General features: G+C 33.5%; 4 protein-coding genes across 4 annotated transcripts; 2 read left to right on the top strand and 2 right to left on the bottom strand.

Annotated features, from left to right (window-relative positions):
* Positions 1-3,459: 3,459 nt before the first annotated feature.
* On the bottom strand, positions 3,460-3,912 carry ASCRUDRAFT_152628 (uncharacterized protein). Its single transcript, XM_020189303.1, has one exon. The coding sequence runs from the start codon at positions 3,862-3,864 to the stop codon at positions 3,559-3,561; it is 306 nt and encodes a 101-aa protein (XP_020047238.1). The 5' UTR covers positions 3,865-3,912; the 3' UTR covers positions 3,460-3,558.
* Positions 3,913-4,332: 420 nt separating this feature from the next.
* On the top strand, positions 4,333-4,707 carry ASCRUDRAFT_70776 (uncharacterized protein; the record flags this gene model as incomplete). Its single annotated transcript, XM_020191834.1, has 1 exon — positions 4,333-4,707. The coding sequence occupies one exon, from the start codon at positions 4,333-4,335 to the stop codon at positions 4,705-4,707; it is 375 nt and encodes a 124-aa protein (XP_020047237.1).
* A 1,270-nt stretch (positions 4,708-5,977) lies between these two features.
* Positions 5,978-10,282, top strand: LYS2 (L-aminoadipate-semialdehyde dehydrogenase; the record flags this gene model as incomplete). Its single annotated transcript, XM_020190586.1, has 2 exons — positions 5,978-6,102; positions 6,154-10,282. 2 exons carry the CDS (start codon positions 5,978-5,980, stop codon positions 10,280-10,282), a joined length of 4,254 nt encoding a protein of 1,417 aa, XP_020047236.1.
* Positions 10,283-10,405: 123 nt separating this feature from the next.
* Positions 10,406-12,896, bottom strand: ASCRUDRAFT_152613 (uncharacterized protein). Its single transcript, XM_020189302.1, has one exon. It carries the CDS (start codon positions 12,460-12,462, stop codon positions 10,570-10,572), a length of 1,893 nt encoding a protein of 630 aa, XP_020047235.1. The 5' UTR covers positions 12,463-12,896; the 3' UTR covers positions 10,406-10,569.
* Between the last annotated feature and the right edge of the window lie 250 nt (positions 12,897-13,146).

The following is a 13,146-nucleotide window of genomic DNA, read 5'->3' as shown; positions in this document are numbered from 1 at the left end:
GATAAGTCTCTTGCCACTTACCTAGAAACGCTTAATATCGAAACTGAGTAATTCAATTAACCAAATATGAGAGAAGTGGAGATTGTTGGTGATCGAGTAATAAAGTGCACTACCCTCCAAGAAGCACGTAATTTAGAATACGTGCAAAACAAAGTATCTTGTCCCAAGATCTATGACTATTACACAAAGGACTCCAAGTTCTACATTGAAATGGAATATATTGCTGGAAAGACGTTATGTGATATGTGGCCAGAATTGAGTGAAGAGCAGAAACAGACTGTTACAGACAATATACTCAATGAATTGTATAAGCTAAGAAAAGAAACAGTGAATGAAATATGTGGGATTAATGATACTGTCATTGAAGATCCTTATTTCCTGCAATTGAAATTTGAATCTGAAAAAGAGTTTAATAAGCATATTTCATCATTTATTTAAATTAACAAGAAGTTAAACAGATTGATGTCTGAGGTTTTACCCACTAATAGCACAATGTGTCTTTCTTATGAAGAATTGAATTTTGAAAATATTATAGCAAGAGAAGAATTAACTGTTGTATTCATCAATTGGGAGTGTATGGGTTTTCTACCAGAATATTGGGATTTGATGAAAGCTTTTATTTGTAATTTTTCTGATCATAAAGCTTCTGCACGTCTTGTATTTCAAGATCATGTAGATAAGAATGCCATAATGATTTTTGACTATGTCAAAGATTTAATGTGCTATGAATTCAAACAGGAGTGAAGATTATTTTTGAGATTTTTATGTAATTACATAGTGTTATTTTTGTTATAAGAAGTTTTTACTCTTATGACCACACGTCTTATTTTTAATACATTTAACATCAAATATTACAGAAGCAGAAATCTCTCATGAAAGAATTATCAAAATCATCGGTTTTAACTATGGTAATAATTCAGATGTATTAAACTGCAATGATATAGTTTTATCTAAGTATACAATCAAAAGAATTTCCAGTATTTAAACTAAATTTTAATAAACAACTTAAGATAAAATCCTCTACAATTGAATCTTCGTTACTATTTCGTTTTAAATTTATCTTTGGAATAAACAATATTTCATACTTTCCACACAATTTTGAAATAAAAAATTAGCTTTATAATCTAAAGTCTAAAATCTTTATCAAAAATACGTTTATTGAAAAGATTGAAAATTTGTAACTTGAATATATTGATAGATGTGTGACAAATAAAGTTTGGTAGATTAATAGAATTAATATAATTTGGCCAATTTGGAATGTACAAAAACAATTAAAATGAGTCTGGATGAAATACAACTGACACCAGAATACTTACTTCAAAGAGGTGCTCAAAACAAAGATTAAAAATCCGCTGGCCATTTTTTTCGACAGATTTTGATTGTTGGTTTCTGTTATCAATATAAAACTTTTTCCAAGTCGTAGATAATAATATAATAAGTAATCAAACTCAAATCTAACACTGTCATCGGTAATAACAGCACAACAAGTGATGAGTTCAAGACATGAATTTGTAAGAGTATAAAATAATCTAAATATGATTTCAGCCATTGATCTGTTTTTCACAACAAATTATTGAATTCTGATGATCAATCAAGTAGATCAGTAGTCAAAACAAAGGTACTTTGACTGAAAAAGCATTGAAGCGAAGCTCTCTGGAAAAATAGTGGCTAAGTGGTTTGTCAAATTCAAAAGAAGCTACAATATATATAACCAGATTAATAAACATTTCTTCACAAATTAAGTGAATCTGTATTGTTTAATCATTTATGGATAAGAAAATTAACAAACAACAATCTGATCTTACTCCCTTGAAGGACAGACCTTGTTAGCACTGTTTGCAAAAGTTGTAATGTTAATAAATATTAACGCTGCAATACTAAAAAGCCTATGTCATTCACAAGAAGTTAAATAAATGGAATATTGAGACTCTGTTATTTGTTTTTGATATGTTAAATATTGGAGATTCTTCAGAGAGAACTGTTCAACTCCATCAGAAATCATTAAATTCTGTAATTACTATTGATTAGATGCAAAATAGGAAAGCAGGTTTCAGACAGTAAAAACTAACTTATCAACTCAAGATGAAATATAAATTTAGTACTCACATTTAAGTTATTTGAATTTGAAAATCACTATTTACAAAGACCAAGGAGTCAATTCAGAGCACAAATTTAATACACAACCAAGGGGTTGCTAGGAAAGTGTGGTTTAGAAGTTGGAACAAAAAGTTTGAAATAATCATAACTGTGATATAAGAAATAAAAACAACAGGAAAAATAATACAACATCTCAGAAAACTATCCAACAACTGAAAAAATTCAAGAGATATATTAAGAAACAAAATTTAATCTCAAGGGCTTAATAAGTGATGTTTGGGCAAATGATTATATTTCAGTCCAACTCCATCTACCTGTTTAGTAATTCAGAAGCTTGACAGAAATATTATTAGTTTATTAGGTTGTAGATATATTTTAACTTCAATATGGGAAGTTGAAACAAATCAAAGAGAAACCAACACTTTTGTTTCAAGGACAATTCAAGTGGTAATACTTTTGATTCGTGCTAAATTATATTTTTTGTTGCCCAAAGAATTTGAATCATATTAAAGAAAGCAGTTGCAATTCAGTTATTTATTACTTTTGGATTTGTAGATTAAGTAGTGCAGTGATAAATGGTAATAAATTTTGATTAACCTAGAGTGACATTCATCCGCTTTATATATTAGTAACAAGTTGAATGAATGAAATACTTGCAACTCAAAATTTCTCTTAGTCAGCTAATTTTCATTGGCTGTAAGTTCTCCCTGAAGTCACATAATCCGTTTTTGGTATATCTATTCTTTTTTTCTATGACTGAAATAGCAATAATGTTCTGTGTTTATTGAAATTTTGGTTGACTTTTTAATATTTTAGTGTCTGCCGTTAGAAAAATGAGAAGAGTTTTTTTTTTGGCAGTTTGTAAAGCAATTATCTTCAGGCTATTGATGGTGAATTGGTTGGTTTGATTGATGATTGTAGTATTCGAAATTATCTGATATTTTTAAAAGTATCAGAAAAGCAATTCTGAAAATTTATCTTTTGTTTCAAGTAAAATAAATAATCAATTGTGAGTTTGTAGCATTATTAAAGTTACAACATTCAAATCTTAGATTTTTTATTTCAATAGGAACTAAAGAGACAACTAGCGGCAGAATTTTTTAATGAATGAATGAAATCAATTTTGAAAGAGATGAAATGTTTTCTAGTTACCAAACGTCTTGGTTTGAAATACAAATGCAGAGGAGCATCATGTTTTTTAGAAGTCAAATACCAATTGTTTAGTTTTACAAAATGAATAGCTCCGTATTTAGTACGTTGCATTCTTCTTTTAGGACTTCTCTGTTCTCAATTCAGGATTTCCTTTTTTGGTTTCCATCTTTTTTATTATTGGTGTCGAATAGGTCTACTACAGAGTTGAAACTAAAACGTGTTTTTAAAACTGGTTGATAATGCTGAGCATTGCTCAAAGAGTTCGAATTCAGCGAAGACAAAAACAGCTTTAAGTTTCTAGGGTCGGAATCACCAAAAAAACCAACATATCCAAGCCAGTTTTGTGTTGAAGAGGTTCAATCTGCTTCTTGTTAATTCAAACATTTTCCACCTATTTGTCATGTTCTTTTCGTGCTCAAGCCAAAATAATTGCATCATCACAATAGAAAACAAAAATATTTCTATCTGAAATTCGATAATTGATAATTGATAAAGGCTGAATAGATAATAACAACTGATGGGAGATTTGTGAAAAAAACGTTTGAGAAAACGAGAAAAATGTGCAATACTGATATTGATTCCGAGTGTTTCCAGATGCCAAACATTTGTTAGCATCGCTGATCCAAGCGAATCACCGAAAAGCACGAGAGCCGAAGACAGAAGCGAGCAAGACCGCGGGTACCCGCTGCAAAGCGCCGATGCTTGAGCGCTGACCACGTGACCGGTGCTTTTGGTCCAAGCGCGTGGGGCTCGTTGCCACACAAACACAAAAGGGAGTCGTGGATCCTGGTGGAAGAGGTGTCGAGCAGTGAGTCGTGTGCAAGAGGAAACGAGTTCCGGATGGCACGCTCCCACCCTTGGTAGGATACACTCTCAAGACATGTCTTAACCCCAAAAAGCTATTCATACACAGTTCGCAAATAGGATCAGATCGTCTTGAAGACTGCTGTGAAGATTTATATAAATGCGTTTTTTTTCTTCTTTCCTTCTTTCTCAAGCTCAATCCCATCAGACAGCTCCGATTTTCTGTGTGCAATTCCAAATTCATTGCCATCACAGTCCACCAACAACCCCCTAAGAAAGATGACAGATGCTGCTCCACCATACAACCTTTACAAGGTCGAATTCTTGGGTCAAGGCACCCAAGACCATATTGCCTTTCTTTTAGAAGTTGCTCCAAATCAGTTCAACATTTATGATGTTTCTGGTTCTCCTGCTATTGGTTTTGCATTCCATTCTGCTGATGACTTTCGTTGTGAAGATGACTTTACATACATTGAAGGTTCAAAACAATTGATTGGCTCTATTGATTACAGTGTTGATGAATTTATCGAGATTTTAAAATCAGTACCTCCACCTCCAAAACAACGTTTACAAGACATCAGAAGAGGAAAAATTCTCAATTGTAGAAACTGGTTTGCTGATGCCAAAAGGGAAATTGAAAAGTACAGTAAATAGCTCTGGCAATACTGAAATTTGGTAATTATCATATACATGATTTTTAGTCTTGGTATAGCAATGTAGTAATCAGCTCTTTCAGTGTTGCGAAGTGTAACTATACACTGCAACAGGGCAATTGCTTGTCTGTTTCACTAATGTCGATGATTTTTCATCAAGAATCCAGAAATTTGACTAGATAAGACGCCGAATTTGTAAACTATTAAGATCCTATATTGAATATTCCATCCCAATCCCAGTATCTCTTTTATTTTTGAATAAACCATCATTACTTTCAATGTTTATACATGTTTTTTTCTAATATTTGGTGATAACTTACTTCATGCTTTCATCATAATCTTCAAAATAGTAAAATAATGCAAATAAATGTAAAAACGTTTATTTTTTCACGTTTTGTTGATAAAAACACCATTCACCAATCATTTGGGAATAACCTGGTGAAAACAATTTGAATTAACCAAACCGTTGAAAGCTAGAAGGAATATCTCATTAAAAAACACATAAAGAAGAAGAAGAAGAAGAAGAAGAAGAAGAAGAAAAAAAAAAAAATTAGAAATTCTCAACATCGAGCAACTACTTGCTGAAGCTAAAGAACAGCTCCATTTCCTTTGAGTAACACTTGCATTTCGGTCTGTGCTCAACAAAGTGATCCAGAGGGACCTCCTGGAAAAGTTTTCAAAAGTGTTTACCTCCAAATTTAACGACAACTCAGCATCTTGTTGGGCTTTAGCCCAGTCATTTAACTATTGTTGTTGTTCAAAACAAATTGTAAAAAGAAAACAAAGAATATTCATAAAGTGATTTCTCGGGTGCTGCTAGAATGAATGATTGCAAACAAGCCTCAATTGTGGAGCATTTTGTTTTTGTTTCCTGAGTAGTTGAGAAATAAAAAGATCAAGTTCAATTAATTCCCTTTCTTTACCCACATCAATAAAAAAACCAAGTCAGTGTATATATAGTTTAATGAATGTATATTATGAATGAAGTTTCCTTGAGTCTGGCGATGCTTTGCAAAACAACGAATATGTCTTTTGAAATCCGCTTCTCTGATTGGCCAGAATTGGCTCTCGACTTCTTCGTCAGATTTATGACTCACATCAAACTACTTTTCAAAAAGAGCCCAAAATGAGAGACAACTACAGCTGAAAACAAATCTCCCCTGGTCAGTGTTACTTATACAGCAGATTTTCATCTTCAGTTTCGTCAATAAAAACCATCTAGCCAAAAATCTCAGCCCAAACTCTCATTTTTGGATAACCCTTTCATCAAAATGTCTTCTAGTTCCACTTCTTCACTTGATTTTTGGATCAGAGAGCTTGAGAATCCCACACTCTCGATTTTGCCTACTGACTATCTTATTAGACAAGATAAGCAGCCAAAAGAAGCTTCATACAGGTTTTCTCCCCTAAGTTTTTCAGAGTTGACCGATATTTTATCAAAAATAAGCACCTTCAATGATTCATCTTCATCTAATCAAATCCTAGATTCGTTTTTACTTGGTTTAGCAGTCTTTTCTGTTTTAATTTACAGACTAACTGGTGATGATGATATTATAATTTTAACAAATAACCCAACCAACCCTGCTTCTGGAAACTTTATTTTAAGAATTAACATCTCCTCTCCTGATTTATCCTTTGCAAAGTTCTACAAACTCGTCAAATCTAAATATTATGAGATTATAAATAAGCCATTAGATTTTGAGGAATACTTGGGTCATTTGATCAAGGAAAATGATTTACCTGCACCTTCTGGATTGTTTAAACTATCGTTTCTATCTGCCCCAACTATTGAATCAGAAAAGCTATCTTCTGAAATTAACGGATCTCAAAATGATTTGGTAGTTTACTTCAACCCATCTTCAAAAACCGCTTCATTCAACATTGTTTATAATTCGCTTTTATATAAAAAAGAAAGAATCATTATTTTATCCGAACAATTTCAGGCGTTTTTCAAATCCATCTCTTACCATTTTGATTCTATTATAACTCACACAAACCTAATCACTAAATCTCAAAAGTCTTTGATTCCAAATCCAACGAATGATTTAACCTGGAATAACTTCATTGGTTGTATCCATAATATTTTCGAAAGAAATGCTTCAATTTTCCCTCACAGAAAATGTGTAATTGAGACTCAATCGGTTGCAAATCACAACTCTCATAAAAATGATCGAATTTTTACTTACCAACAAATTGACCAAGCTTCCAATGTTGCTGCTCATTATTTGATAAAAAATGGTATCAAACGAGGTGATATCATAATGATTTATTCTTCAAGATCTGTTGACTTGATGATTTCTGTTTTAGCTATCCTAAAAGCCGGTGGTACCTTCTGTGTGATTGACCCAGCCTATCCTCCTGAAAGACAAACAATCTATCTTGATGTTGCCAAACCCAAGGGATTGATTGTATTAAAAAAAGCAGGTACTTTGGACCAGTACGTTAAAAATTTTATTAATGAGAACCTTCAACTCATCTCAATGATTCCAGCTTTAGAGATTGCTGATAATGGTACACTTCTTGGTGGGGTTCCAGCCGATTCTTCTAAGGATTTATTTGTGGATTACCAACTGTATAAATCTCTTTCTACAAATGTGGTTCTAGGTCCAGATTCAAATCCAACTTTGGCATTTACCTCTGGTTCTGAAGGTATTCCTAAAGGTGTCTTGGGTCGTCATATGTCATTAGCTTACTATTTTCCATGGATGGCTAACCAGTTTAACCTATCTGAAAATGATAAATTTACAATGTTATCCGGTATTGCTCATGATCCAATTCAAAGAGATATGTTTACTCCTTTATTCCTTGGTGCTCAATTATTAGTTCCCACTGAAGATGATATTGGTACTCCTGGTAGATTAGCCAAATGGATGCAAAAATATAAAGCTACTGTTACTCATTTGACACCAGCAATGGGTCAAGTTTTAACCTCACAGGCACTGACTGAGATTCCTACCTTGCATCATGCATTTTTTGTTGGTGATATTTTAACCAAGCGTGATTGTCTTCGTTTGCAGAATTTGGCTCATAATTGCAATATTGTGAACATGTATGGTACAACTGAGACCCAAAGGGCTGTCTCTTTTTTTGAAATTACTTCCAGAAGTAAAGATCCTAATTTCTTAAAAAATTTAAAGGATATCATGCCAGCTGGTAAAGGAATGTATGATGTTCAAGTTTTAGTTGTAAATAGAAATAACACATCTCAACTAGCTGCTGTTGGAGAAGTTGGAGAAATATATGTTCGTGCTTCTGGCTTGGCTGAATGCTATAAGGGTTTGCCAGAAGTCAATCGAGAAAAGTTTGTGCAAAACTGGTTTGTTGACAATAACCACTGGATTGAGTATGAGAAAGCTGCAATTAATTATGACAAAATTTCAAACCAGCCATGGTATCAATTTTATCTAGGCCCAAGGGATAGGTTGTACCGAAGTGGGGATCTTGGTAGGTACATGGTTGATGGAAATGTTGAATGCTGTGGTAGAGCAGATGATCAAATCAAAATAAGAGGGTTTAGAATTGAATTGGGTGAGATTGACACCAACTTATCACAACATAAATTGATTCGTGAAAACAAAACTATTGTTAAGAGAAACTCGGATAATGAAAATTACCTAATTTCCTATATAGTTTTGCACCATGACTCTAAAGATTTGGCCTCTTTTGAAAATCAAGAAGCTTATTCGTTGCTTGCTGCCGAAGAACCAAACAAAAAAGACGATCTTGTTATTAAAGGAGTATTAGTTTACAATGAACTAATCAAAGACATCAAATCATTTTTGAAAAAAAAGCTAGCCGTTTATGCAATTCCTACTTATATTATTCCTCTTGATAAGTTACCATTGAATCCAAATGGAAAAATCGATAAGCCAAAATTACCATTACCAGATTCAAAAAGATTATTGACCATTACCAAATATCTTTCCGTTGCCAATGTAGATAACGACGAAGAAATGACAGATTTAGAAAAAACAATTAGAGACTGTTGGGCTGAAGTATTGCCTGATAATGTTATTCAACTTGATGATTCGTTTTTTGACATTGGTGGCCACAGTATTCTTGCTACAAGAATGATATTTCAAGTGAGAAAGAAACTAAATATTGACTTACCTTTAGGTACAATATTTAAACACCCTGTTCTTAAAACATTTTCAAACCAGGTCAAACAAATGTTAAATGACTCTTCACTCAATGAAGGTGATGAATCTGACAATGAAGTTCTCAGTTATTCTGATGATGCAAATAATATAGTCAAAACTTTATTAGAAAAAGATTTTTCGAGAAAAATTGGGCCATTAAAGAAAGGAGATTCCATCAATGTTTTTGTAACTGGGGTTACAGGTTTTGTTGGTTCGTATATTTTATCAGACTTATTAAATGAAAACAGATTAGGTCATAATAAAATTACCGTATTTGCTCATGTCAGGGCTGAAACAGAAGTTAAGGGTTTAGAAAGAATTAAAAAAGCATGTAAAACATATGGTGTATGGAAAGATTCTTTCGAGAATAGTATCAAAATTGTTCTTGGTGATTTGTCACAGCCCCATTTTGGTTATAAGAGCAAAGAAAAATTTATTAATCTTGTCAGTGATTTTGATTACATTATTCATAACGGTGCATTAGTTCATTGGGGTTATTCTTACTCAAAGCTAAGGGATTCTAACGTTATCTCTACTGTTCGCCTTCTTAATATTTGCAAAATTGGAAAACCCAAAGTTTTTTCATTCGTTTCTTCAACTTCCACAATTGATACAAATCATTATTTTGATTTATCTGACAAATTAATTCAAGAAGGTAAAAATGGTATTCTTGAGTCTGATTCATTGTCTGGCTCTGCTACTGGGCTCGGAACTGGTTATGGACAGAGTAAATGGGCAGCTGAATATATAGTTAGACAGGCTGGTGAACGAGGTCTTACTGGCTCTATCATCAGACCTGGGTATATTGGTGGTGATATTGAATCAGGTTGTTCGAACACTGATGATTTTCTCTTAAGAATGTTGAAAGGTTGTTTGCAAATTGGGTACTTTCCTCAAATATCCAATAGTGTCAATTATGTACCTGTTAACCATGTTGCTAGAATTGTTGTTGCTGCAACATTTAATGCTGATAAAGGTGTTAAGGTGTGTCATGTAACTGGGCATCCAAGAATAATATTTGAAGAAATGATAGGCTCATTATCACATTATGGTTATGAAGTTCAGTCTGTTTCTTATGATAGTTGGACTAAACATTTGGAAAAATCTGTCATTGATGAAAATAAGGATAATGCATTGTATCCATTGTTACATTTTGTTTTGGACGATTTACCAACAGATACCAAGGCTCCTGAATTAGATGATTTAAACACATTAAAGTATTTGAAACATGATTCACAATTCACAGGTGTCGATGTCTCTGCTGGGAAAGGTGTTGACTTAAAACAAATGGGTATTTATATCAGTTACTTAAACACTATTGGTTTCGTAGATTCACCAGCAGAGAAAGGGAAGTTACCAGATATAAAACTATCTGGGGAAACTATTAATTTGGCAAAATCAGGAGCAGGATCTCGTGGAAGTGCTGGAAAGGAATGAGCATTTTTTTTTTTCAATCAATATGACTTCTTACAACCCATATATCTAAAAATAAATTTTCATTAAATTATATATATATATATTTGTGTTTGTATATGTTTTTGTTTTTTTCATAATTGAATACAATATTTAAAACAAAATGATCTATAAGTATTTTCTTTTTAGTTGAAATAATAAATTAGAAGAAGTGAAGAGAAATGAATTTAAGGTAAACTTTAAAACAATTAAAAAATTTGAAATTTGAGAAATGAAATAGGGTTAGTAAAACTCAAGTGTATGAAATGGATTTAAATACATTCCTTTTCATAAATGTCGTTAATTATTTGAAAAACTTTTGTAATTCGAGATAAAAGGATTTGTTTCAAGTTGGAAGTTTGATCCTGAGTTCCAAAGTTATCAGTTTTTGAATGATTATTGGCATGAGAAAGAGTTGACTCGGTTGATAGGTTTTTGTCATTCATACTTTCATCAATAATTTCGTTGTCTTTTTGAGCATTATCAGTTAGTTTTTCGTTAATGTTCTTTCTTAATATTCTTAGCATTTTATCGGGATGCCATCTAATTCTTTCTTTCTTTACTATTTCTTTAAAAATCTTTGAGTATGAGTAGTTACTGTGATTGGAATCATTTGAGTCCAAATCTTTTAAAATCAAGTCAACACCGTTTTTGAGAAATAATTTTACTGAATCATAGTTCAATAAATCAATAGCAAGGTGAGGATCATGGTATTGAGTGGATGAGAAAGAATCAATAAAAATTGGCCAAGAAACTTTTTTTATAATAATTATGTTATCCCAGTTGTTGCAATATTTTTCATAATTATAGCAAAAATCATTTCTTTTAAACAAGATATTGTCAAAAAATTTTGGATTGCAAGTGGTGGTAAAATTTTTTTGAGTGGGATCATTTGGATTCGAAGGGTGGGTAGAGTATTTTTGTTGAATGGGGTCGCTTTCTCTGAATTTTGATTGATTAAAATTAAAATGCAAGCTGAAATCGTAATAAGACCATTTATAAAAGTTTGAAGAAGAATAATCTTTCTTCAGATGGTGGTCTTTTTGAGGATTTTTGTGGGATTTAATGATTGGGTCAGATAACTTTCCTAAAAATCTATAACCGTTGATTTGGTCGCCATACTCAATAAATGGATCAGTTGTAGATATGTTTTTCTTGAACTTTTGGTTATTTTTAGTTGATTTGGAAGGATTAGGTATGTCTTTCTTGCGTCTTTTTGTAGGAGAGCGGTTTGAAATATGCTGGCTGTTAATAAATTTATAAGATATGGGAGAAGAGTTGTAATGAAAATTATTATTGGGATTGATTTTAGTGTTATCTATCAGGATTGGAGTTCTGATTGTGGCAGAAGAAGTGTTAAAAAAAGTTGGAGGTGGTTTGGATAATGGGGTTTGGATGAGTATACTGGGAGAATCATTTATAAGATCCAAGTCTGAATCAGTTTCGTTATCTGAGATAGTATCGTAATCACTATTATCTGGGTTGTTGGCACGTTGATTAAAAGACGTTTCCAGGTTTTTTGATGAGTCAAGTGGGTTTAAAATACTGTTGATTGAATTTTTAAATTTGGGTGGTTTCTTGGGAGGATTTGAGTCAGTATTAGAACATTTAGTGTTTTTTTGATGTGTATTTGGGTTCAGTGAGCTCAAATGGGAGGGAATATCATTGGTATTCGTTATTTTGGGAGTGGAAAATTTTTGCAAATGCTTTTCTATTTTAAAGGTTTTGACTTTAGGTTCATTTTCGGGTTGAGTTTTAAGTCTCTGCTTTAATATCAACAACTTTTTAGAAGATAGGAAAACGGGCGCGAAAGTCTTTGTTTTTTCTTTGTTGTGTTCATTGGCATTTGTGCCGGTGTTAGTGATGTTTTTATCGTTATTATTGAATTTTTTCAAATCTGGCTCATAATCATAGGAATAGTGGGCACTATCGTATTCGTTGATGGTAGCGTCATCATTTTCGCTTGATTCTAGCTCGGTTTCAAACTCGTCAACCAAGGTGCGATTTGAGGAATCATCATTAGCAGTTGGTGATTTTGCGGGCAAATTATTCAACTTGAGGGAAAACTCCTTCGGCATGTTGGCGACATTTGGGTCGTCGTTTGCTTCAGGTTTAACTTTAGCAAAGGAAGATAAGGGCTGAGTGTTTGAGAGATCGATGGACATTCTAAGAGGGTGCGGTGGGACCTTCAGGGTGCTGGGTGGTTATACCTGTGATGGAGAAGGCAACAAGAACAGAACCATAGGAAAGTTGAAGCTGGCAAAAAACTGTTGATTGGAGGTGATTTCAGTGTTGATGGAGGTTTATTCGTGCAAGATTTATCCACTCGACAAAACAACAACAAACCACGCACGCGGTCGGCGTGTGTGTGCAGTAGAACGCGTGGGCATGCGCTGGCAGACGCCGATGGCTTTGAGGGGCAAAAAGAGAAGACGAAAAGAAGAGGAAGGAAGAAGAGCCGGCAGAAGAGCAAGCGAGAAGAAAAGGTGGAATGGGATGAGAGATGGTGAAGAGGTCGCTTTTTTGTCGCCTGGGAGCAGCTGGGCGCTTGCTGGAGAGGGTCTTTCTTCTCGATTGGCGACCAATGCATCCGACATACGTATCAGGCAAAAGCAACGCTGCTCCCAAACCAGCTGTGTTTAGCTCCAAAACGAATAACGATTTCTGTTGCTCAAATGGTCATCGATAGGGGTAAGAAACGTCCAGTAGATCAACTTCCAGTCGACAATAGTGATACTCCATAGGATAGTGCAGAAACTTTACTTTATGGATGTGGAATTTCCCGACATTTTGTGTTTCCCTGGGCCTATCATTTCACAGCTTCTAGAACTTAATGTGATCTCACTTCA

This window comes from Ascoidea rubescens (genome assembly GCF_001661345.1).
Source record: "Ascoidea rubescens DSM 1968 unplaced genomic scaffold ASCRUscaffold_7, whole genome shotgun sequence".
Classification (NCBI taxonomy): Eukaryota; Fungi; Ascomycota; class Saccharomycetes; order Ascoideales; family Ascoideaceae; genus Ascoidea; species Ascoidea rubescens.
This window is presented reverse-complemented; position numbering and strand designations above follow the sequence as displayed.

Bases quoted from the DNA above. Each gene is read 5' to 3' on its own strand.
- ASCRUDRAFT_152613 (XM_020189302.1), bottom strand. From the start codon at position 12,462: ATGTCCATCGATCTCTCAAACACTCAGCCCTTATCTTCCTTTGCTAAA.
- ASCRUDRAFT_152628 (XM_020189303.1), bottom strand. From the start codon at position 3,864: ATGCTAACAAATGTTTGGCATCTGGAAACACTCGGAATCAATATCAGT.